This window comes from Oncorhynchus tshawytscha, linkage group LG18, assembly GCF_018296145.1.
Source record: "Oncorhynchus tshawytscha isolate Ot180627B linkage group LG18, Otsh_v2.0, whole genome shotgun sequence".
Taxonomy (NCBI): Eukaryota; Metazoa; Chordata; class Actinopteri; order Salmoniformes; family Salmonidae; genus Oncorhynchus; species Oncorhynchus tshawytscha.
The window spans coordinates 8429040-8455997 of record NC_056446.1 but is presented as its reverse complement, the minus strand read 5'-3'; the positions used below and the strand labels follow the sequence as shown (position 1 = coordinate 8455997).

The 26958-nt window shown below is 42.3% G+C and overlaps 1 protein-coding gene and 1 long non-coding RNA gene across 3 annotated transcripts; one reads left to right on the top strand and one right to left on the bottom strand.

Moving 5' to 3' along the window:
* Positions 1 to 4879: 4879 nt before the first annotated feature.
* On the bottom strand, positions 4880 to 24360 carry LOC112217422 (tau-tubulin kinase 2). 2 transcript variants are annotated; one of them, XM_024377704.2, is made up of 14 exons: positions 24228 to 24360; positions 23775 to 23922; positions 23461 to 23534; positions 23186 to 23326; positions 22585 to 22689; positions 22202 to 22267; positions 22028 to 22120; positions 21833 to 21958; positions 17073 to 17230; positions 11850 to 12066; positions 10217 to 10416; positions 9269 to 9689; positions 7971 to 8701; positions 4880 to 7588 (listed from the first exon to the last, which is right to left on the bottom strand). In XM_024377704.2, the coding sequence occupies exons 1-14, from the start codon at positions 24297 to 24299 to the stop codon at positions 7222 to 7224; spliced, it is 2919 nt and encodes a 972-aa protein (XP_024233472.1). In that variant the 5' UTR covers positions 24300 to 24360; the 3' UTR covers positions 4880 to 7221. The 2 variants fall into 2 exon arrangements, with proteins under 2 accessions (XP_024233472.1, XP_024233473.1); XM_024377705.2 differs by having other exon boundaries at positions 4880 to 7585.
* Positions 22021 to 24554, top strand: LOC112217423. The gene is made up of 3 exons (XR_002948468.2): positions 22021 to 22157; positions 23207 to 23308; positions 23759 to 24554. It is a non-coding gene; the product is annotated as an uncharacterized LOC112217423 (long non-coding RNA).
* Positions 24555 to 26958: the final 2404 nt, after the last annotated feature.

The window sequence follows — 26958 nt, the reverse complement described above, 5'->3', positions numbered from 1 at the left end:
CAGGTAGACCTTGTGGCATAGTATGAAATAGCAAGTCCTCTCCACATTTGTGGTTGGAGCCTTCTCAGTCGGTGTCATCTCAAAGAGAAATTACCAGAATATACCGACCCTACCGTTAGCTTGTTTACACTGAGCTGCACTGAGTTCAGAATCATGGACATTAAGACACCATGGAGCCGGCGTGAGATATTGGTCGGAAAGCTTACCTCAATACAGGGAAAACTAAAAAGAATTTAAATCTTTGATGTATCAGTGTGGATAAAGGTGCAGTTTTTAGGACAGTGACATATCCCATCCCTGCATTGAGGTACATTTTATGCATTCACATAATGAATGCATCTGTTTGACAGGGCAACAACTGTTTTTGGAGAATGGCTCCTATCTAATGAACTACATGGGCTGTGCCAACTGTCACCAGAAGAACATTGTGTTGATCAGCAGCAAGGTCACAGAGGATGAGGAGGAGATAGTCACCTATGATCGTGAGTCAATGTTTCGCCATTGATTATTTAAATCGTGTTCAATAGGGCACACTGTCCCAAAATGTTACCCAACTGCAAACAAAAACAAGCATTTCTTATTAGACCATTTCAGAGAGTATTTCCCCACGTTCTTCTGTTTTGTGTCAAATGAACATGGCCCTGAAAAAGGTGTGTCTGTGCTGGAGTCCGTTTTTCATCTTACTAATGGTCTTTCTTTACTACCTAGAAGATGTGTGTAAAAACCATGACCATGTCATAGCCAGGCATGAGTATACCTTCTCTGTGGTGGACAATTAGAAGGTGAGGACCTTGTCTTTTGTTGGTAAATCCTCACTAGATAACAGTACAATAATATCCCCTTTACACCACTGAGCAAAGCTGAGCCAAGCCAAGCTGAACTGTAGGTCTACTGCCCTGACCTGGTTACTCACCCACCATAGTTGCTAGTACTAACGGTGCTGGAAAGAACAGTGTAAGAATAGAGAACATATCCTTGCCAGCACAGTAAGGTTCGGGTCGGCACAATGGTGTGAAAAGTGTATAAGACTTCCATACCATTCGTTCCACAATATTTTAACTAGAAATTGTGCACCAATATTGAATTTTAAAAGCCTGTTATATGTTAAATGAAGTACCCTTTTATATAGACCACATGGATAATTCAATAAATCAGATTTTTAATATGAATAAAGGCTTGCTAAAGTGCCAACATTCAGCATTTTGACATGTCCTTCCCTGACACTTCTAGGATTTTAGCCCACTTAATCCAAACATTTCTCCAAGTTTCACCATCATTGTAAAGCCCTCGTTAATTTTGTTGCTTTGGAAGCTGAAGATTGCTGAAGATGATTTTTTATTTAATGTGATTAGTGATTAATTTACTTGTGTCCCTCATTTTAAGGTCAACCCTGTTGTGTGAACTGAACTCTTGTAATATGGTGAAACTATTTATTTTTGTAAAAAATACATTTTAAAAAAGCCAAAGAAACATTGAACATGGTGTAAAAGCAGGTGAGCTGGTTCTACTCTTTTCGGGACATTTTCTGGTGTTTTGTGGTGGAAAACAGAGCTGGTTGAGCGTTAAACATCAACCCTCTTACCCATAGAACACCCTCTTGCGGATGAGCAATGGAAAGAGAGTAAAAAACCCAAAAGTAAAATGTTCTCGTCAGGACCGGAAAGAAACACCGCTCAGGCATTTCTTTTATGCCTGCTAAGTTAGGCTACATTAAAATGGTGGAAGCCCTCTATGGAGCTGTCCATGCTAATACAGCCTTTTGGCCACTAGGGGCCTTTGTCATTCTCTATGGCGTGGACCTCCAACAGTCTTTGCAGTAACATTTAAAAGTTGACATTTCTATTTTATTTGAATTTGACTACATCTTTCAGCCAAAACATGACACCCACTCTGTATTCAAGAGCATGTTGTGTCTCAACCGATGGCAGGCACAACACAAAACCTCAGATGACGTAAAATAGGGTCTAAGCTACAACATATGCAAATATGAAAAAATGCTTTTAGAATGATGTTTGAGATAAAAATAAAAAAGTCAATCTAATTAAAAATCTAAAAAATGTGGTGGGTTATGCAAAACGGGTCAACTTTGAGCACCTGTATCTCTTGAATGTGTTGGCGATCAGGTCCAAAAAGTCACTTTCTGAGCACTTCTACAAAGGGCAAATATGTATCGAAGGTTTCGTTCAAATGAAAAGGGGTGCTTTCAAAAAGTGATTGAATTTAAGTGGAAGTAAGTTTTGTAGTAAGTTTTTTAAATATAACATCGCGATGGGAAAACGTGTTTTTTATGCAGTTGAACATGTGGTTTTTATGAAAGAATGTTAACATTAAGTGAATGTCCCTTTTTTTTGTTAACCAAGTTAAACTTCTCAAAGGCACCAAATTGGTGGAATGACCCAACTATAAATAATGACATAAGTCCATGGTGGGGGTTACTATGGTAAATACCTCATAGCTGCATTGGCTATTCCCTGTGACTTCTCTCCTGACGGTAACGTCATGGTCCTCTGTCCACTCCAGGAGTACACGATGGCTGTGTGGGAAGGCGGAGGACTCCATCAGTGTGCTGCCAGGTGATCCCAGGAAAACGGCCCCTCTTCTAGAACTCAGACGACAATGATAGACAGACGACCAGGCGTAAACAATCAAGAACTGCACGCTCAACTTGAACCATAAGTCCCATGGCAGAGAGATGCACTATTATTTTAGAACACACACTGTATCAAACCCAAAACCAAGCATCTCTATTTATTGACTCTGCCCAGACGTAACATTTCACTTATAGAGCGCAGAGCTCATTCTTTACCATAGACTTATCATCAGCAGTATGTGTAAGCAAAGTCTACATAACATAGAACATGTTACTCCTTATTGACCACAGACATAATAGTCTACTAGAAAGTCTACTAGAATTGGACTGTACAGCTTAGTTCACTTTGTAACAACCCCAAGCCCTACCCCCCCATAAGAGATTCATCTTGGCCAATCAGAAGGCAAGGAGGAGCTTCGACCATATTGCATTTACCTACGGATATACATCAACTTTGAGGTTTTGGGGGCAAGGGGTCGTTTGGGGACAGGGCCTAGGTTTCCAGACAAATACATGTTTTATGGCTTAGAACCCTTATTGGTTCAGAACAGACTGCTGCTCAGGAGAAACAACTGTTACAGATCACATCTGTTTAATTAAATAGTTTTGACAGCATAGTTTTTATATGAATATTAATAAAGACAAAAGGGTAGGTAGCCTACTACATTGAACATTCATTTCATATAGTTCACTATAAGCCAAATGTATACTTTATTTGATTTTCTGCAATCATTATATCAGTTTTTCAGGAGGGCAGATACAAATAGACTCCAATTTTGCTGGTCTGCATGATAAATGTATTTAAAATCGGGACCCGTTTATTAAAAAAATACAGTTTTGTTTTAGCGGACCCTACAAATGTTTTTTTTTTTTTAAACACACATATATTTGCAATGATATCCATGCACTTGTTACATTAATTCAGTAGTGCTTTTTAAAAAACATTTTACATTCCAACATTGTGACACCTCCACATCACCTAAAATAAGAGATTTTCTCGCAATAAAATCACAGAATTACATTGTGAATACGCCAGAGTGAGTGAGATCTTTTAAATAGCTTGAAATACATGTTTCATCTAGTCGTTTTAGGGAAAGGAGAAATGGAGTTGATGGGACTACATGCACTGGTTATTACAAATGAATGCTGATAAGTTGGTGCAATAAGATTAACATTTAGTTTGAATGAACAGCACTGAAATGCTCTCTATACAATTATTATATATATATTTTTAAACGGTACATACAGTTGAAGTCGGAAGTTTACGTACACCTTAGCCAAACACATTTAAACAGTTTTTCACAATGACTGACATTTAATCTTAGTAAAAAAATTGCCTGTCTTAGGTCAGTTAGGATCACCACTTTATTTTAAGAATGTGAAATGTCAGAATAATAGTAGAGAGAATGATTTATTTCAGCTTTTATTTCTTTCATCACATTCCCAGTGGGTCAGAAGTTTACATACATTCAATTAGTAAGTGGTAGCATTGCCATTCAATTGTTTAACTTGGGTCAAAGTTTCAGGTAGCCTTCCACAAGCTTCCCACAATAAGTTGGGTGAATTTTGGCCCATTCCTCCTGACAGAGCTGGTGTAACTGAGTCAGGTTTTTCAGCTCTGCCCACAAATGTTCTATAGGAGTGAGATCAGGGCTGTGATGGCCACTCCAATACCTTGACTTTGTTGTCCTTAAGCCATTTTGCTTACTTTTGGAAGTATGCGTGGGGGTCATTGTCCATTTGAAAGACCCAGGTCAGGAAAGTATGATCTTTCTCCCCATGTGCAGTTGCAAACCATAGTCTGGCTTTTTATGGCGGTTTTGGAGCAGGGGCTTCTTATTTGCTGAGCGGCCTTTCAGGTTATGTTATAGGACTCGTTTCAAGGATGAACCAGACTTGTGGAGGTCTACAATTTTTTTTTCCTGAGGTTGATGGCTGTTGGCTTATTTCTTCTGATTTTCCCATGATGTCAAGCAAAGAGGCTTTGAGTTTGAAGGTAGGCCTTGAAATACATCCACAGGTACACCTCCAATTGATTCAAATGATGTCAATTAGCCTATCAGAAGCTTCTAAAGTCATGACATTATTTTCTGGTATTTTCCAAGCTGTTTAAAGGCAGTCAACTAAGGGTATGTAAACTTCTGACCCACTGGAATTGTGATACAGTGAATTATAAGTGAAATAATATGTCTGTAAACAATTGTTGGAAAAATGACATGTGTCATTCACAAAGTAGATGTCCTAACTGACTTGCCAAAACGGTAGTTTGTTAACAAGACATGTGTGGAGTGGTTGAAAACGAGTTTTAATGACTCCAACCTAAGTGTATGTAAACTTCCGACTTCAACTGTATATACAAGGCAACCTCCTTCAGATCCCTCATATGATACAGTACAGATCTTTTTGGTCTCATGGCATACATACATACATAGTGTTAAGAACCCAGGACTGGGGTCAGGGAGAAAGAGTAGACCATCTCAATGATTTTCGGAAATATGATGTTCCAATGCTGGAATCAAGCTACATTTTTCAAGTACATTTTTCGAGACACATCAAATAAATAGATACATTCTATCATACATTTTACATTACATACAGTACATTCCCTGGAGTACAGTAGTAGATCATATATATATATGTAGACATGCTGTCAAAGTTGAAGATGGGATCCGATGCAGTACGTTCTCTGTACATACATTATTACAGTCTGAGTAACCATAGCCGCCTGGGTCGTGTGCAGTGGGGACGAAACATAGATGTACCTGCTGAAAGCAGGGCTGGTCCTGACTGTTCTGTCACCCGAGGCGAGGCAAATGAAAGACGGTCTGAAACAAACATAGATGTCTATGATTTGGTCTGGACCGAACTAAAAACCAACATCCGTGGCCGTGGAAATCTAGGCCGATCCAGATAGGACCCCCCCAAAAAAGGCATCCAAAAGGCGACGGCATCGATCTGTGCTTACCGAGGTGTAGCCTACAGTGTCGCCTAATTAGAATTTTATGAATGCCCATCTATGTAGTAGGCCTACCGTTTGTAAAATACCAATAAAAGACGGCAGGTCCGGACAGGGCCAAAAAAAGACATCCAGGAGACGTCGGCCCATGATCACTAGGGTGAAGCCTACTGTGTTGGTCTGCAAAGGAATTTTATGAATGCCCAACCATGTGGAAGACCCACCGTTTGTAAAACAGGCGTTGCATTGGCTTGATTAGTCCTGATTCCTGTGACTAGTCAATTTGGCTATTTCAGCTCTGAATATCAGCTACACAACTTCATCAGGAGTTATCCTGAGCCTATTTGCAATGTGTTCGCACAGCGGGAAATAAAGAAGTACTTTCTTTTTCGCTATGATCGGCTTGTAAAAAAAAATGTACAGATATAAACTTTAAACCACTGATCATGAGCATTTTGCCAACGGGATGAAACGTCTGAACAGCAGTTGTGAATAGCCTGATGTTCCATATTGTCCATTTTACTTTGACCTGTCCTGTTTTTAGGAAATGTTGTAACATGTCAACGCGATGTAGATTAGGCTATTTGATCGGAGAAACCTGTATGATGTAAAAAAGTGTCCGTCTCATTACATTTTATCTCCAGCCTGTAGGCTACAGAAAAGGCCACCTACTTTTTCTACCATATGCTATATTCAGGGGTGAAAGTATAATTCAATTCTTCCCACTATGGGACCAACCGCGTGCACCAGCATTTTTCAAAGGGCCTAATCATAGAATGATATATAGAGTCCCTATTAATTCAATAAGATCTCAGTGGGCCTAGTCGTAAAGACCTGTTATTTCACTTTTAAAATGCATTACCTTATACTGTGGCATAAAAACAACCAATGAAAATGTTTTCATCTAATTGTTCAACAATCACTTCAAAGGGCTCCGTCATAGGCTAGCAGTGCACGTTCATCCAATCGCACCATATTAACAGACTCCAAACAGTGGTGAATGGAAAGAGACATCTGTTAAACACCAAAAAGTGAAATGACAAATTTGGCTATTGTCATGTCGCCATGTCTCTGCCTTGGCAAAATGTCAATGTTCTCGTCGAACCACATCACATTTGACTGTAGGCTAGATCACCTGTTTTCAAGTCCATTCACTAAATTTGTCATGCCTCTGACATGCGGTAATTATAAAGTGGTGTAATAAGCATACAGTTTTCTTGACATTTTGCTGTAATTATTGTGAATGGCTCATGTTTTTACGCTGGCTATATCTGCTACATGATTTATGTTAGATCATTTTCTTAACAGAACGTTGGTGGAGCGCACAGCGCGCCTCTGGGAATGGACAAGCAACATGTTTGTGCCCCTGCCTTTGACAAAGTGGGAACTGCTCATCAGCGCTCACCTAAAAAGCCCATATGCCACTGGTTGAGAGAAATTGTCATTGTTTTGGGGCAGATTTATTTGAGGTTGTGTTGTTGGGTGTGCATCTTGTTCAGTTTAGCCCAGAAAATGCCACCCGTGTCAATCTGCCGCCAGCGGTGGCCGCCTAATGAGCTGACAAGGCCTTGGCTGAACGTGTCCAATTAGAAACGCTCGAGTCGGGTTTATTGTTGCAAAATGTCTTACAACAGTGTGCCCTTCTGAACAACATACTGATACCCATTCTGTCCACTTATCGGCTCACTTTGCCGCTGCCTTTGCCCTCGTGGCTAGGGCCCCTCCCTCTGGCACCGGGCCCTGCGCCCCACGGGATCCCCTGCCGCCCACTAAGCCTGTCCTGGGGGTACCATGGAGGGGGAGGGGACCCCGAGAAGCTGGACGGAGAGCGGCTACGCCCCAGGAAGACCCCTCCCCCCTCGCGGAGCTCGTGACGTGAGGGGGAGGAGCTGAGTGAGCGCTGTAGAGAGGAGGAAGAGCTACGGGGGTGTGGCGCCGGACTGAAAAGTGCACCGCCGCAGTCCTTCATCAGTTGGGTGAGATTGGCAAGGAAGTCGGCGTCGCTGGTGCTGCTGGCACGCACCCGGAAACGCCGGCGCCTACTGGGGCAGAGAACAGAAGGGTTTGGATTTTAAAAACAAACAATTCTGCAACTATAATGCATTATTCAGACACTCATGCCTATACATTCTGATTTGCAACGATATGTTCCTAAACCAATCCACACAGAAAAAATTGTCTATCATCAGTGATGTGGGATGCAACCCTTACTATCACAGCCTACTAGTCTTGCGTTTGGCAGGGCACAACGTTGTGGAATGTTCAGATACATATATAATGTAGAGTAAACATGCCTCAGATTGATTAGCTGTCGAATAAGAAAGTACATCAGTTTCATTCATTACATTTCTATCTTGCGACACTCCATAAAGTTTTCTATTAAACGTGGCCCAGTGCTGTGCCATAATACCATGTTCTTCATACCTGTTGTCTACAGCTGGGCGGGTAGGCGGTTTCCCGGGAGGCGGACGAGGCAGGAACCTGCCAGAGGAGGAGAGCTGCTGCTGCTCGAGCCCTGGAAGAGGGGGAATGATGGGCCGAGGGATTTTACTCCTGCTGCCTGAGGAGGAGAGCGAGAGGGAGTCACGGTCTTCCCCCAGCCAGTCGGAGCGTGAGCCGCGGTCTGAGCAGGAAAGGAACCTCTCCCGGACGCCACAGGGCAGCAGGTTGTCGCAGGAGAGCGATGGAGAGGGCGAGTGGGAGGGCGAGCCAGGCACGGGGCTGCTCCAGCGGTGGCGGCGGTCCATGGTGGGGGAATCCGGGACGGTGGTTGGATCTCGTATGGGGATGCGGCTCAATCTGGGCGAGGAGGGGGATTCTCTTCGCAGCAGGACCAAGGTGGGTGGGGGAGGGGAGAAGGAGAAGGTGCCGGTGCTCTCCGCGGCACTTCCGGCTTTCTCCATCTGAGGGTGTTGGTTGGGTTCGGAGGAACGGTCGGGGAGGCCTGAGTCGCTCTCTGGGTCTTTGGCGTTTGCGAGGTGGGTTGGGATGAGGCTTGGCACAGGGCTGGGGGCTGGTTCGACAATCTCCAGCTCGTCAATCTCCAGCTCGTCGACCTTGACCTCTTGGAGGTCATTGGGTTTGGTTGACAGAGCCTCTAGTGGTATGGCTTCACTCTTCTCCATCACAGGGGACTGTGGTACAGGGTTGGCAGACTGTGGAGAGGAAGACCAGAGATTAATGTTAGATGGACATTAGAGGTGGTGAGGAGGCACAAGTAGAGCTCAGACAGCAGAGTCCCTGCCCATCTTCTGAAAACGCCTGAAACCCTACCTCTTCAAAACAGTATATTAAATAAGACATCTCAGTCTTATTCTATCCTCCCAATAAAAAACAAAGATTGCACTTGTCTTTTCCTACTAGCAGTGACGTTGCTGATAACTTCTGTATCGAGGAAAGATGGACCTACTACGACCGTGATATGTGGTTGTCTCACCTAGCGACCTTAAGATGAGCGCACTTTAAGTAAGTCGCTTTGGATAAAAGCGAGCGTTAGAGATCTCTGTTCATGTCAGTGAATTTCTGGCGTGTGTACAGTTCTTCAAAAGTTAACCTGTACTGCAGTGGAGTAAGAAACATTTCCTTCATAATGGATATAACTGTACCGTCAGGGCCATACTTCAGCAGGACAATTTGAAAAAGTGACATTTTAATGCCCAGAATAGAACTGTATGTATATGTCTGAGCAATTCTTATTCTGCCAAAGCCTTGCTCGCACTCACCTGCTCCATCTGGGCTCGGCCCATGTGGCCTAGCATCCCAGGCAGCCTCCTGCCGCCCAGTAACCAGGTACAGGGCAGGGCCATGTGGGACAGGACGGGGCTGCTCGGGGCTGAGGGAGGCTGGTGGTCCTGGACCTCAGCATCTGAATGCACCTCTAGTTTATTCCCATCGAGAGCATAGTCTCCTGGAGGCTTGGCTGCCCCCGAGGCCCCGCTGCCTCCCCCCTGCTCCAGCATCAACCAATCCTGGGAGTTTCCCTCCTGGGGAACAGAACTGAGGTTCAGGGCCCCAGCCCCCTCCTCCTGGTCGGGAGTCTCTGTCGCCTGGTCCTCGTCACAGGGGGTGCCAACCTGCTCACCCCGCCCCCCGCCGCTTTCGGGGATTGTGATCTCTCGCTCCTGTGGATGCTGATTCCCCAGACTGGAAATATAAAAGAAAATTGGGATTTGACATGAGTAATTGCTTAATAAATATTTAAAATTTGACTAATGGAATTTTTTTATATATTTGTAAAATCTGCATAACTAGCTAATGAACATTCCAACAAGTGAGATGAATTAAGCAAGTTGCCTTGCATGAGCCTTGGCTTGTGCAAGCTAGAAGCAGGAGCTTATCCTCAGTTCCTGTAGCATGAGGCAGCTTGACGTACAAGTACACCCCCTGGACTAGCCAAAGAACAGTCCAACAAATTCAAGGTTGGTTGAAACAAAACCCTGCATACAGTAGTTTAAGGACTAAATGAATACAAGTCCCTCTGCCTTGTGCCTAGTGCAGTGGTTCTCAAACATCTCCTCCGGGACCCCCAGCAGTATTTGTTCTATTCCAGAGCTAGCACAATGATTCAACTAATCATCAAGCCCTTGAGTACTGAATCAGGTCTTGTAGTTCAAGACTAAAACAAAATTGTGAAATGTCTGCCCCCCCCCCCCATGGTAAAGGGTACTGACTAGGCATCAAGGAAGCGTTCGATGGTGGGCTTGGGTTCGGGAGCCAGTCTCTTCTCGAAGGCCAGGCTCTGGCTGTGTCTCATCCTCCGGAGCAGGGGGGCTGCCCGGTCCAGGAACATGGTCTCTGAGCGCACCCTTCTGGGGGAGCTCTGGCTCTGGTTGCCACCATGGTTCTGGCTGTGCTCGTCCTCATTCACCACCTGGAGAAGGGGTAAGGAATGTAGTTGTTACAAAAAAAAAGTGTTGGAAGTACAGCGCAAATGTTACCAAAGCCAGGTGACTTCCGACACACAAAGAGAGGACAAGGTACGAGGCTAATCTTCTTCAGCCTCTTGCTTCTCTCTTAGTAAGAACTTTGATTGCTTTTGCGGCCTATGGTCAGGTCATATCGCTGGGTCTTAAAAGAGTGACTGAACACACTATCTCTGTTGTTCATTACGAGAAAAAAAAAATGCAGTCTTGGGTGTGGTTCAATGTGGCAGTTACTGATGTTTTTCCCCCATGAGACACCATAGGACAGGGGTTCTCAAAGTGGTGTCCATGGATGTGGTACTGCAGCGGTCTGCAGCCATATCCATTTCTCTCTCTTGTTCTCCGTGGAATATGTTTAGAGGGTGTAATTCAATACAGTGTAATATTAATCATCTACAATTTCTTAACCTTGGGCAACATGGGCCTGGGAGGCTTACAGGGATACTGGTATCCACAGCACTCCAATTATCCATTATTCAACTGAATACATTCCTCTATTTTTTTTACGTTTAGAAAAGCTTTAAAAACAGCTAGATATTTGAACTCAGCATCTTTTGAAAGGGCTCGTAAGCAAGCATTTCACTGTAAAGTCTACACCCGTTCTACTTGGCGCATTCGGCAAATTAAATGTCTATATTGATATTAGGTATTAAATATTACTTCCTGATGAATTTGCAATCCCAAAAGGGGTCCCCGGGCCCCAAAAAGTTTGAGAACCCCTGCCATGGGAACAAAGCCAGTATCACTTCCTCAAAATAGTCAGAATGAATCTAAGATAGGGGAAAGTGGGGTAAGTACCTTACCTTATAGCTTATAGAAAATCAGTATAGAATTCTTGCCATTGTGCTGTTGTCTGTGCCCAATAATGTTTGTACCATGTTTTGTGCTGCTACCATGTTGTGTTGCTACCATGTTGTTTTCATGTTGCTACCATGCTGTGTTGTCATGTGCTGCTGCCTTGCTATGTTGTTATCTTAAGTCTCTAGTATTGTCTCTCTTGTCGTGATGTGTGTTTTGTCCTATATATATATATATATATATTATTTTAATCCCAGCCCTCGTCCCCGCAGGAGGCCTTTTGGTAGGCAGTCATTGTAAATAAGAATTTGTTCATAACTGACTTGCCTAGTTAAATAAAGGTCAATTCAAATTTTAAAATAAATAAATAGTATAGTACTGAACATACAGATATAGAAAATGTTCAATATAGAAAATGTACCTGTTGAAGTAGACAAGGTTGGCTGAACTGCAGCAGTAAAGGGAAACTAATGGGGGTGTTTATTTGATAGCATGCAATAATTGTGTGTTCCTGTCTAAAACCCAGTATTTATTTATATACATTTGATTATTTCACAAATATGCATGTGTTCCAAATCCTGACCTTCCTGATGAGCGGTTGTTGTTGTTGCTGGGCTGCGGCGTGGTTGCAGTTGCGGTTGCGGTCCATCTCCTCCCACACGTCAACGCCCTGGGCAGCACGTTGGTGCTGGGCCGGGATGGGGGGGCAGTTGTCGGCGTCGCTGAGGCGCTCGCCCTGCAGTACGTCCTCAGTGTTCTCCCTCTGCAGCTCGGCGGGGAGCACCGAGGCATTGGCCATGCTGCCGGGATATAGAGAAGGAGGAAGGGAGGGTGTTCGAGAGGGAGAAGGAGAAAGAGAAAAGAGCGAGAGAGAGGGATTCGGGAAAGGGACAGAAAAAGGGACAGATAGGAGAGAGAAAATCATCCAGCTGCTACTTTCCAGAGGACAAATGAGGCCAGTGGTTTCCAAGGGATCACTGACCGAATATACAGATTTCCTTTCCACCCAAAAAAGCTTGGCCGATTTTACAGAATCAACCCATGGATTGAATTGCGTGAGTGGGACAAAAGTTATACCATGTCGATTTGAAGGAAGGTATCACAGTCAAATCAGCAAATGCTGACCAATTAGGCATCAATTACACCCATTCACACAAATATTCTGCATCACACCAACCAACACGAAGCCAAACAAAGTTATGGATTAACATTACATTTCTCCATCTGACCTGTCAGATCAGCTCTGAAAAAGATCTGATGTATCTTTTATTCATCATGCATAGGCAAAAATCTGAATGTTTGCTTGAGAGTGTGCATAAATTCACACACAGCCATGACCATGCGTGTGCACAGTGGTGGAATTAAGACAGCTTATCAAGCACTGAGTGTGGAAAACGTTGTATTGTAGATATGTAGCGATGTAATAATGTACTGTTTTATCTTTTGTTTGAAATGTAATTTAAGTGTGTTTGTGTTTGTGTTAATGTGTTTGAACCCCAGGAAGAGCAGCTGCTACTAATGGGGATCCCTAATAAATACAAATACAAAATATATATCCATTAGCCTGTCAAGATATTATATATTTCACAAAAGCACATTTGTTACAATAATCCATATCAAGTACTGTTATTTGTTAAATGGAAATTTCGAAAATGTTCTACTTCATATTCATCTCCTAATGGAGATGGGAGATCCTTCCAGATGGACAACCATCTCTGCAGCACCACCAATCAGGCCTTTACGGTAGAGTGGCCAGACAGAAGACACTTCAGAAAGTATTTAGACCCCTTGACTTTTTCCACATTTTGTTGCGTTAGTGTTATTCTCGAATTGATTAAATAAATACTACAAATTCTCAGCAATCTATACACAATACCCCATAATGACAAAGCGAAAACAGGTTTTTGACATTTTTGCAAATGTATTAAAAATGTAAAACAGAAATACCTTATTGACATAAGTATTCAGACCCTTTGCTATGAGACCCGAAATCGAGCTCAGGTGCATCCTGTTTCCATTGATCATCCTTGAGATGTTTCTACAACTTGATTGGAGTCCACTATTGGTAAATTCAATTGATTGGACATGATTTGGAGGTCCCACAGTTGACAGTGCAAAAACCAAGCCATGAGGTTGAAGGAATTGTCAGTAGAGCACTGAGACAGGATTAAGTTGAGGCACAGATCTGTGGAAGGGTACCAACACATTTCTGCAGCATTGAAGGTCCCCAAGAACACAGTGGCCTCCATCATTCTTAAATGGAAGATGTTTGGAACCACCAAGACTCTTCCTAGAGCTGGCTGTCTGGCCAAACTGAGCAATCGGGAAAGAAGTGCCTTGGTCAAGGAGGTGACTAAGAACCCAATGGTCACTCTGACAGAGCTCCAGATTTCCTCTGTGGAAATGGGAGAACCTTCCAGAAGGACAACCATCTCTGCAGCACTCCACCAATGAGGGCTTTATGGTAGAGTGGTCAGACAGAGCCACTCCTCAGTAAAAGGCACATGACAGCCTGCTTGGAGTTTGCCAAAAGGCACCTAAACACTCTCTATTTGGCCTAAATGCCAATCATCACGTCTGAAGGAAACCTGGCACCATAACTACAGTAAAGCATGGTGGTGGCAGCATCATGCTGTGGGTATGTTTTCAGCGGCAGGGACTGGGAGACTAGTCAGGATCAAGATAATGGTGAACGGAGCAAAGTACAGAGAGATCCTTGATGAAAACCTGCTCCAGAGCGCTCAGGGCCTCAGACTGGTGTGATGGTTCACCTTTCAACAGGACAACGACCCTAAGCACATAGCCAAGACAACGCAGGAGTGGCTTTGGGACGAGTCTCTGAATGTCCTTGAGTGGCCCAGCCAGAGCCAGGACTTAAACATGATCGAACAGTTCTGGAGAGATCTGAAAATAGCTGTGCAGCAACGCTCCCCAACCAACCTGGCAGAGCTTGGGAGGATCAGAAAGGCAGAAACTCCCCAAATACAGGTGTGCCAAGCTTGTAAGCGTCATACCCAAGACAACTCGAGGCTGTAATGGCTGCCAAAGGTGCTTCAACAAAGTACTGAGTAAAGGGTCTGAATAATTATGTAAATGTAATATTTCAGATTTAAATTTGTTATATATTAGCAAAAATGTCTAAACCTGTTTTTGCTTTGTCATTATGGCTTATTGTGTGTAGATTGATGAGGGGAAAAAACTACTGAATCAATTAGAATAGAATAAGGCTGTAACATAATAAAATCTGGGAAAAGTCATGGGGTCTGAAGCTTTCCGAAGGTACTGTATGTGAAAATTGGGCATTTCTAGGTTTTGTAGTAAAAAAGAAACACTCATCTTCCTGTCTTTTTTACTACAAAACCTAGAAACGCGCAATTTCACATATGTTGTGGTGGATTAATGAAGTTTAACTTTTTTTTTTTTTTTACATTTCTCTTTAAATTAGAGACACGTCATCAGCAAAAGGGACAGAAACACGTACAATTTCCATACACCATTGCACAACAGGTTGAAGTCAAATGATGGAGGTTAAGAATGATGGAGGCCACTGTGTTTGCTGTCTTTGCCATGATGCCAACGGGTTTTCCAAATACGAACGTAGCAATAGACGGCACCAACATGGCCATAAAAGCATCCTCCCAAAACAAATTCAACTGTGTGAACAGAAAAGGCTTCCACTCTTAAATGTGCAGGTGATGATGGGTTATATGATGCGCAAAATACACTGCTGAATGTGGTGGAAAGGTGGCAAGCACGACTCGTTCATTCTGCAAAACAGCAATGTTGGCCTATATGCCTACAGGTGGAAGCTAGAGGATGGATGACTTCTTGGCAAGTATTGCCTACTTATTTCAAGTATATTTGCCATTGCTAAAGCAACATGAATTGTCCCAACGGTCCTCTCTTTGTAGCTATGTTTTTATTTTTACTGTTCAAGCCCCAACGGAGCAAACCAAATAAAAACCTTTTGTTTTAACTCAATCTCTAACACTAGCACCTATATTCAGTCTCTGAAAATAGTTACTTTTATAATTTTTCATGGTAATTTTTCATGTATTTCATGGTAATGCGTTGTATATTCCCCACAGACTTTAAAAGGGATGATTGACCATACAGTATATGAGGTGACACACAGGCCAAGTTCCCATAGTCATCCATCACTATGGGAAAGACCTGAAAATACAATAATGACATGAGACAAAAGGTTGTTGAGCTGCACAAATCAGGAAATGGCTTTAAGAAAAAAGATCAACGGTTGACAATAGCCATTTCCACTATCAGGGCAATAATTAAGAAGTTTAAAGCAACTGGAGATGTTAACAATCGGCCTGGAAGAGGACGTGTGTCTATAAGACCCCACGCACAGTGAGGAGGATGGTTTGAGTGGGTAAACAATCTCCAAGGATAATACCTGGAGAATTGCAGACGTTTCTTGGGTCTTGGGGTCAGAAAGTCTCCAGAACTATGATCAGACGCTACCTACATAACCATAACCAAGTTGTTTGGGAGGGTTGCCATAAAAAAAAAGCCTTTGCTGTCATCAAACCACAAACTCAAGCGCCTACAGTTTGGCAAACGTTACTGGAACTTTCAATGGGACCAGGTTCTATAGTCAGATGAGACCAAAATATATATTTTTGGAAACAAACACCAGAGGTGGGTTTGGCATAGACAGAAAGATAGCCATGCAGAAAAGTACCTCATCCCCACTGTGAAGTATGGTGGTTGATCTTTGATGTTGCGGGGCAGTTTGTCTTCCAAAGGCCCTGGACAACTTGTCAGGATACATGGTATCATGGAATATCAAGTACCAGCAGATATTAAATCAAAACCTCTGCTAGGAAGCTTAAACTGGGCCGTGGTTTGATCTTCCACTAGGACAATGATACAAAGCACACCTCAAAATCAACACAAGAATGGTTCACTGACCACAGAATCAAGTTTTTGCCATGGCCATCCTAGTCCCCTACCCTAAACCCCATAGAAAACTTGTGGGATAAGCTGAAGAGGAGAATCCACAAGTGTGGACCTCCTGAATCTGAAGGATCTGGACAGATTCTGTATGGAGGAATGGTCTCAGATCCCTTGCCATGTGTTCTCCAACATCATCACACATTATAGGAAGAATTTTCAGAGCTCTTATCTTTGCAAAGGGAGGTCGCACAATGTATTGAATGAAGGGGTGCCAACAATTGTGGCACACATATATGAGAAAAATATTGGTTTTATGATAAGAATGTATTTTTTCTTTCAATTATTTTACTTTAATTAAAGGTTAGATTTTTGTGAATATTTTGAATGAAAGACCAAGAGGATAAACATTTACCAAGTGTGCCATTATTAGTGGAGGGCACTGTATATGCACTAAGGCTGAGAACAATTGGTATTTATCAATGGTCATCTCCTACCGGTGTACATATGACACTCATAGGATTGTTTGATAAAACACACTTTTTCTATGCAAACAAACATTCTAAATTCTGTTCGTAAGTAGTATTTTAGAATAGTTTTGAAGCAATATTGATAAATATTAGTGGAACAAATATCAGAATTGGGCTGCCTGTCTAAACATAGTCTTTGAGTGGAACAGTGAACATTTTGGATTACAGTTGCAACATTTTGGGTACATTCCCAAAATTCCCAGGTTTTTCAGATATCCAGTTTGGAAGATTCCTGGAATAAGTAAGAAATTCAAGAATTCTCCTGCCTGGATTCCTGAAAAAAACTTCAACCCTACTTCTGATACCACACAGTTCTACCTCTCCGATACTATTTTAAAACAATATGCCATCATTGCAGTTCTTACCCAATGTAAGCTGGTGTGAGGCGGGTCAGTTGCTGAGCGGTGGTGGCTGAACCGGTGATGGTCAGCATATCCTCTGAGTCGCACCTCTCCCAGTCATACGGGTCGTTTTCCAACACGTTGTGGCTCTTCATGGCATTTTCAAACACTGAAATTAGTAGCTGGAACAGAACAACCAAAATCATTGACATTTAGCATTATGAAACAATGGGAAGAGCTATTGTTGGCAGACAAATACACACATAGGAGTGGGTGTCAATTCCATTCAAATTCAGTCAAACCAGGGAGATAAGGGCTGTCCTCGACTAATTTTCTTTTGGGGTTAGCCAAGAGTTATCTGATCTTTTGTCCAATTGATTGGTTGAAATTGTTAAACATGTATCTTTCCATATATTTACACATCCTATGTGTTTAAATCAAATCAACTACATTCACTGAGCTTGTCTGATGTTTTAAGCACACGGTTTGATTAAATAATTAAGACACACAAATGACTAGAGGGTGCCCGACCGGCAATTTATTTGATTGTGCCGAGCCACCTCAGACTTGCTGCACTGTGTTAAAAAAAAAAAAAGACAGCGAATGACTGTAACTGGCACCCGTTGTCTTTCTCCTCCCTGCTGCAGCGACCACCACAGAACATCAAAGTGTTTGTTGATGAAGGTGCAACATAATTATTGCCATTTCTGTTACCGAAATCCTTAATTTCTTTAGGAAAAACATTCCCCATTCCCTCGACCCTTGCTCTCTTTACATGACATGTATGCATCGCATGCACATGACCAAATACCTACAGTGGGGCAAAAAAGTATTTAGTTAGCCACCAATTGTGCAAGTTCTCCCACTTAAAGAGGAGAGAGAGGACTGTCATTTTCATCATAGGTACACTTCAACTATGACAGACAAAATTAGAAGAAAAAAAATCCAGAAAATCACATTGTAGAATTTTTAATGAATTTATTTGCAAAATTATGGTGGAAAATAAGTATTTGGTCAATAACAAAAGTTTCTCAATACTTTGTTATATACCATTTGTTGGCAATGACAGAGGTCAAACGTTTTCTGTAAGTCTTCACAAGGTTTTCACACACTGTTGCTGGTATTTTGGCCCATTCCTCCATGCAGATCTCCTCTAGAGCAGTGATGTTTTGGGGCTGTTGCTGGGCAACACGGACTTTCAACTCCCTCCAAAGATTTTCTATGGGGTTGAGATCTGGAGACTGGCTAGGCCACTCCGGGACCTTTACAGATGTTGAAAAAACATATTTTACAGATGTTGCAAATCTTTTGGGTAGATGTTGAAATCAGGCAATTTTTTGGTCCTGAATGAAAGTTGAAAATGAGTCATTTATAGACGACCAACTAAAGACTGGTCCAAACTGGACAAAATCTGAACCAAATCGTCCATGATTGGTTCATATTTGGTACGGACCAGACAAAAAACCAATGTACATGGACATCAAGGCCCTACGTGGAAATCAAGGCCGGTCCGGGACTGTACCAAAAAAAGACATCCAAATGACGTCGGTCCGTGCTTATTGAGGTGTCGCCTACAGTGTTGCCTGAAATGTAATTTTATGAATGCCCATCTACAGTATGTGGTAAGCCTACCCTTTTTAACACACAAAAAAAAACATCCGGACAGCACCAAAAAAAGATATTGGCTCGTGCTTACTAGGGTGAAGCCTACTATGTCGCCCGCAATGGAATTTTATGAATGCCCATCCATGTGGTAGCCCGACCATTTGTAAAACAGGCCGCTGCATTGGTTTTATTAGTCCTGATTCCTGTGACGAGTCAATTTGGCTATTTCAGCTCTGAATATCAGCTACACAACTTTATCAGGAGTTATCCTGAGCCTATTTGCAATGTGTTTACACAGCGGGAAATACAGAAGTACTTTCTTTTTCGCTATGATCAGCTTGTAAAAAAATGCCTGGATACAAACTTCAAACCACTGATCATGACAATGGGGTGAAACTCCTGGACAACAGTTGTCATTGTCCATTCCATATTGTCCATTTTATTTGGACTGTTTTTGAGATATATTGATTTGTGACAGCTCTTTTTTTCAATTTATTTGATTGAGCGCCATTTAGGTTTTTTGATCTGAGAAACCTGCATGATGTAAGAAGTGTCTGTCTCGTTACAGTGTCATAAATTTTATCTCTAGCCTCTAAGCTACAGAAAAGTTTGTGTGCACCAAACAGGTGCTGTATAGATTACAATTAGAGGCCGACTGATTATGATTTTTCAACGTCGATACCGATACCGATTATTGGAGGACCAAAAAAGGCGATACCGATCAATCGGATGATTTTTACATTTATTACATTTATTTGTAATAATGACAATTACAACAATACTGAATGAACACTTATTTTAACTTAATATAACACATCAATAAAATCTATTTAGCCTCAAGTAAATAATGAAACATGTTCAATTTGATTTAAATAATGCAAAACCAAAGTGTTGGAAAGAAAGTAAAAGTGCAATATGTGCTATGTAAGAAAGCTAACGTTTCAGTTCCTTGCTCAGAACATGAGAACATATGAAAGCTGGTGGTTCCTTTTAACATGAGTCTTCAATATTCCCAGGTAAGAAGTTTTAGGTTGTAGTTATTATAGGAATTATAGGACTATTTCCCTCTATACCATTTGTATTTCATTAACCTTTGACTATTAGATGTTCTTATAGGCACTTTAGTATTGCTAGTGTAACAGTATAGCTTCCCTCCCTCTCCTCGCTCCTCCCTGGGCTCGAACCAGCAATACAACGACAATTAGCGTGAGCTAACTAGCTGGAGAGTTGATAAGCTTGAAGTCATAAACAGCGCAATGCTTGACGCACAACGAAGAGCTGCTGGCAAAACGCACAAAAGTGCTGTTTGAATGAATGTTTACGCGCCTGCTTCTGCCTACCACCGTTCAGTCAGATACTTAGAAACTTGTATGCTTGTATGCTTAGTCAGATTATATGCAACGCAGGACACGCTAGATAATATCTAGTAATATCATCAACCATGTGTAGTTAACTAGTGATTATGATTGATTGCTTAAGTTTAATGCTAGCTAGCAACTTACCTTGGCTTACTGCATTCACGTAACAGGCAGTCTCCTTGTGGAGTGCAACGAGAGGCAGGTGGTTAGTACGTTGGACTAGTTAACTGTAAGGTTGCAAGATTGAATCCCCAAGCTGACAATGTAAAAATATGTTGTTCTGCCCGAGCAAGGCAGTTAACCCACCGTTCCTAGGCCGTCATTGAAAATAAGAATGTGTTCTTAACTGACTTGCCTAGTTAAATAAAGGTATAAAAAAAAAAAATTTTAAATCGGCGCCCAAAAATACAGATTTCCGATTGTTATGAAATCTTGAAATCGGCCATTCCGATTAATCGGTCGACCTCTAATTACAAAATAATTTTCTGACTGTTCGGAACAATGTAAACAACACAAAATAAAGTGTAAGCATACCAGAGAGTCTGTTGTAACAAAAACAGTTGCAATCATTCATGAATGCAATTTCCAAAATGGAACGGTTATTTATTGTTTAAAGTAATTATTCAAGGCTCGCTTTATTTTATTTTAAAACTAAAATGCATGAATGACTCATACGCTGTGTGATGACATTAACGAATGAATGATTGATTGATTGATTGGTACAGAAGCCTGTATAAGTATTGAAATATAGGCCAAATAAGTTACGCTATTAAGACTAAAAAGGATGCACTTTTACGCCTGCAACACAATGGTGGTTATACCAGACTGCTATACTAAGCCTAATGAGAAGGATAAGAATAAGAAAAACAATAACAATAAGAAGGAGATCAAGAAAAAGGAGCGTTATTGCTATTATAAATATAATTAATTCAGACAATTTGGAACAGTGTAAACAATAAACACATTTTAAATCATTCCAGAGGCTGTTCTAACGAGAGAGAAAAAAAAAAGTCTAAATCTTTACTACAGCAAAGCAAAGATTAAAAACAGCCGAATTTGTTTACTTAACATGTCATTGCATGAGGCTTTATGCTCAATGAATCAGTAGGCTATTAAACAAATACTCAGAGGCAACAGAAGCAGGATCTGTCTTATTTCTGTAGATAAATTCATGGGCTCCCGAGTGGCGCAGCGGTCTAAGGCACTGCATCTCAGTGCTAGAGGCGTCACTACAGACTGCTTCGATTCCAGGCTGTATCACAACCGGCCGTGATTGGGAGTCCCATAGGCTGGCGCACAATTGGGCCAGCGTCGTCCGGGTTAGGGTTTGGCCGGGGTAGGCCGTCATTGTAAATAAGAATTTGTTCTTAACGGACTTGCCTAGTTAAATAAATATATATATATTTTTAAGTATAAAGCAGTTAGGCTATTGATTACAGAACTAATTGAGTTTGCGTTTCCTCTTTCCTCATTCTGCTGCTGCCTACGCAGCATTGTTCTCAACACAAAAATGCTGGTTAACTTTGCTATTATGCACATAGCAACATAGTCTACGAAAAGGCGCCAATTCAACAGCACACTGATATGTTTCAGAACAGTGGACAGAAGAGGGAGAAAGTGCATTTGTTATAAAATAATATGATTCCTATTAGTGTTGCACCATTGTTCTTATGTAATATAACCATGCACAATTTAAGTAGAACATGTATTAGACTGATGGACAGTGCCATCCCCGCAGCCTCCACAATGGATCAGTCCACTCAGTATTTTCTGGATATTTGAGTTAATGCACACATATGGAAACATATAGACCAATCTTACCTGATAGTCAGGCTTAGTGAAGTAGTCCAGGGTCAGGATATGATCCAGGAAGGCGCTGAACTCTGAGGGGAGGTGTTTGAGCATGAGGCGATTGTCGTAGGTCTCTTTTAGGTTCCCCACCTGTTCCTGTGAGCAGAGGGAAAAGAGCATGAACACACATGCTCATACATGTACAGTACACACACATGCACTTACTTTGTCTTTGACCTTCCTCCAGGGTAGCTGGCCCACCGTGAACTCCACCAGCATGTAGAAGAGAGACCAGAGGTCATCATGTCGACCCATCTCCTGAATACCACAGACACACACAACATGGGTGAGCAAGGTGAGAACATGTACTCATATAGCCTAGTATAAGGTTGACCTCACCTTATTCTTGTGTGCGTTAACTGAGGCATAGCGCACCGTTCCTCTGAACCCTGCAACGGGACGAGGCTGACAGAGAGAGAGAGATGGATAAGAAATTAAATTGAATCTTCAACATTCACACTAGCATACTACTTAGAATACATGCCCAATGCATTGCTTCATTTTAAGTGGCGATTGAAATGTAGCCATCACATTGACATTTTAGTCATTTTTAGCAGACACTTTTATCCAGAGTGATTTACAGTAGTGAGTGCATACATGTTCATACTTTTTTCGTACTGGTCCCCTATGGGAATCGAACCCACAACCCTGGCATTGCAAGCATCATGCTTTAGCAACTGAGCCACATGCGCATACACACATGCACGGGCAGGAATACTTACAGGACGCACTTCCTGACAAGAGTTGGTGAACTGTCGGGCCAGACCAAAGTCGAGCATGTAGCAGCATCGACACGTGCTGGCCAGGCGCCCCATGGCAAAGTTTGACTGGGGTGGTACAAACACAGTAAATCAGTCACTGATACTTAGTCTTGTCCTTGCCATTGATCTGATGAAGCAGGCAATAATCTAAGTAAATCCTGTTACTCTTTCCAGCAATGCCTGGTACAATGCTTTGAAACTTGAAGTGGTCTTATAATAAGGCATTTCTCACCATGCATCATTTTTTTTTACTGATAATAACAAAATGGCTGGGAAGTAGTCAGGATCACTATGAGACATTATACTATTGTCATACATGCTTATGACAAGTTGTGCAATGCATTATAACCACTTAAAGCGCTATACCTGCATTCATACACTGGATGCAGAGACATAAAAAGTGTATACATTAGTTCATCTGACGCTTAATTGCCAAAATGTCAGACTCTCTCTTTAAGGCTTGAGTGTTACCAGTACATTATTTATGCTCTTATCTTGTTCCCTTACCCCTGATTCATGACCCCTTATTATTCCCTCATCTTCTGACCCCATGACCCCTTACCGGTTTGATGTCGCGGTGCAGGAAGCCCACAGAGTGGATGCTCTCGATGGCCTCCAGCATCTGTCGGCCCAGCCTCAGAGTGGTGGAGACGGTGAAGGTGCCGCGAGACATAGTTCTGCGCAGGTCTGCCAGATTCCTCCCCTATAGGACACAGACAGTAAAGCAACACTCACACACACTTTATTTGAATCCACAAATCACATTACAATTAAAGGGATTCAAATATTTCAAAGGTCGCACACAAGTGTGCACGAACACGCAGCCAAAAACCTGACCTGAAGTTCCATCACCACATAGTTGAAGCGGTCATTGCGGCCACAGCCTACAAAGCGACACACATGATCTTTACCTGAAACAGAGAAACATAAATGTTGCTTAGAAGGTCTCTCTTCTAAAACACATTAGATATTTACAGTATCTGGCCAAATGATTAGAAACACGTAAATATCCAATCAATATTTTCCACAAAGGTTTGATACGGTTGTGTGAATTTCAAAGTTATGGACATTTCAGTGTATTTCCGAATGACCTCCATTCTAGACTTATATCTGAGGTCGTACTGTATTCCAACAGGGCCCCTGTCTCTCACCCTGGAGCTTCTTCAGCACGGCCACCTCCATCTTCAGCACCTGTTTGGGCTGCTGGGCAGACTCCACCTTCAGGGCCACGTTGACCTGGCTCAGCTGATCCAGCACCTCGTAGATCTCCCCGAAGCCACCCCCGCCAATTTTCTTCACCTGAAAATAGAATGGAGAAGGTGGAATGCAGGTAGTAAAGAAAGAAGAGAGAGCGGGTGGGTGGGGGATGGAGGTGGAGAGAGAGAGAGAACGAGAGGGAAGTTGTGAGTGTTCTGTATGAAAAGTGCCATACCGTACCTAAAGAAGGTACACACACACCACATCTCATACCGGTTAGACACATTACATAACACATTACAGAATGCTGCTTTGACCTCGCTAGGAGAATGGGAGCAGCAACAAGACAGATTTGACCGAAGCTAGCTGTGCCCTTTCTGTAGCTGGTAGTATTTATAGAAACTCACCACTCTCCATCTCTCCCGGACCAAGTCTGTGACTGACAGGATGTCTGCCGCCTGCTCTACTGCACCACTCATCCCAAGTGCTGCTCGGAGTGCTCCCAACGACGGCCTGCACCTGGCATCAGTGTCGCTGGCTTTTTTACTGCAGAAAGAAATGGAGAAAGGAGAGAAACATTTCAATTTGGACAACTGACAAATCGTGCCAAAGTCGAGTCCTTGATGAACTCCATCTTCATGTGTCCCCAGAGAGATGTCAAAATGTGTGTGTTGTCACTGTCATTTGACTTTCTTCACCTATATACTAATGTAAAGAACGTATTGGAACATTTACATCCATTTGTTTTTACTCACAGAAAATAATGTTTCTTTGGATAATCGCATCACTGGACATTTTAAAAATCGCATCACTGGACATCAGCAGAATCTTCAACCTTTATTGCAGGCTACTTTTAAAGCCCATTTAGCCAAGTCATTTTTCTTACTGTTGTAATAGCTAATATAGCTAAGAATAATACATGAACACGGTGATTGACATAAGAGCTGCTTGTTCTGAACTTACCCTGTGCGTTGCTTACGGAGCCAACAGACATAGCAATGTACCAACCCAACATAGCCATCCTATTCCAACATCATCAGCTGTCATTCTGAAAACTGTTAATCGAGGCATTTCATTTGATAAAATATCTGGCAAGTTGGTAGGCTAGCTGGCTAACGTTAAGGTCTTACAAAAGAGAGGGAGAAAGGATCGCTTTGTTAAAATTAGATAGCGTAACGTTACCTTGCTTGACAACAAAGCATCCTTTGCATCCATCACGCACTGGACCAGTTAGCTAACAACAAACCAATGCTAGCAGCTAGCTATCTTTTTAGACAGCTATCTATCTAACGTTATCTATCTATATGGTTTTTAGTAACTGGGATAACACTAAATATGGGTAACGCTAGCTAGCGAACTGCAAGCAAACGATTTCTTGTCTCTGTAACATGTCGATTATTTAGCAAGCAAAATAGCTATCATGCGATGTAGCAAGCCAAGCTAGCTAATGTTGGCTAGTAAGGCAGATTTTACATGCGGCTTTCATCTAACCTACCTTATTTGATTGCACCATTTCCAAGAATATACTATTTTCAATCCAGGCAGTTAGGTGACGTTTCTCCATATCCAGTGCTGTGCTTTCAACTCTTAAAACGTTTCATTGTGTACATAATGGATTGGGGAGAAGGCTTCTCCTCCGCTCATTCACACAACAGAAGCGGTTACGTCACGGGCAAGCGCTCCTTCTATCGATTGATTGATCAATCTGCATCTTTGCAGAGTTCTCTCTTCGATAAGAGGATGCTCCATCTCCGCTGCCGGGCTAGGGATACGAAATATAGATGTCCCTGTCATTGCATTATTAGAATCAACAGCGTTTCCTGACACATACTAAAACTGTGATGAGATTGTGAGATTACAGTATTATGCGCAAAAGAGTGGCACCTCAGAACAGCAAATGCAGACAGTGCATTGACACCAGAGACTGATCGACAGTGACAGATCAGAATGAATCCACTGACATTTTAAAGCTAAATTGTGCTATCAAATGCTACATAGAATACTTTAGAAATGCAAATTGTGCTAATGATATTATCCACATATTGTTACATAGCCACACCACAGTGCTGTCCAAAATCAATTACTTTGGTTTTAGCCATGCAGGCACCTTTCAACATGCGATTCTTACGGGAGGCTGGGCGCCCCCTTGCAGACGGAATTTCCCGGCAGAAATACTGCGATTTCCTGGATTACGCCAAACGCAAGCAGTGGGACAACCGTGTAAAGTGGATAAGAGGCGTGGTCAGACAGTGGAATTGGATAACAGGACGTCAGTTGAAGGGTGAAGTGGGGCATTCACGAGCGTCAGAATTTCAACGATTTTGCGCAGGTTCACAGATTTATAAACACTGTTCAGGCGGGGGACAAAATGGCGCCGTAGAGAGAACACGGTGTTTCAGCGAGCTCTCGTGGCATTCGTAAATTTATATTCTTACATTAATATCCTAGCTTGAAAAAGTGGTAGAATTGGCTAAATAAGTTACCATATAATGAGTCTTGACGACTATTTCGCAAAAATCTCTGACAACATGCCCAATAGAACTACTAAGAAGTCGACCAAAATCACCACCCCTGTGGATGTGCATGAGGAGCTAGCTAACGTTAGCGAAGCTAACACCATTGCGGATCCAGGCACAATGGACCTGATGATTCAAAAGATGACTGATAACATTACTAAAGTGATCGATGCTAAGATAAGAACGGTCTTGGAAGCAATAGCAGGCCATTCAGCTGAAATACAGAGCGTTGTGAAACGTGTTGTTGAGGCGGAAGGGAGAATTGCTGCAGTGGAAACTTCAACTACTACGTCCATCTATGGACGCTAAGATAAAAGCACTTGAGAAACAGGTGCGCGAAATGGCGGAGCACATTGACGACTTGGATAATCGAGGACGCAGATGCAATATTCGTGTTGTGGGACTCCCAGAAAATTCTGAAGGGACACGTTCAGTAAAATTCTTTGAGGAATGGATCCCTGGCTACCTACAAATGGACACTAAGGCTGGTCGTGTGAAGCTGGACAGAGCCCATCGCTCTCAAGCACCGATACCCGGTCCCAATCAGTGCCCACGGCCGGTGGTTATAAAGTTCCACAACTTCACCGACAAGCAGCGCGTCATGGATGCGGCTAGAAACATC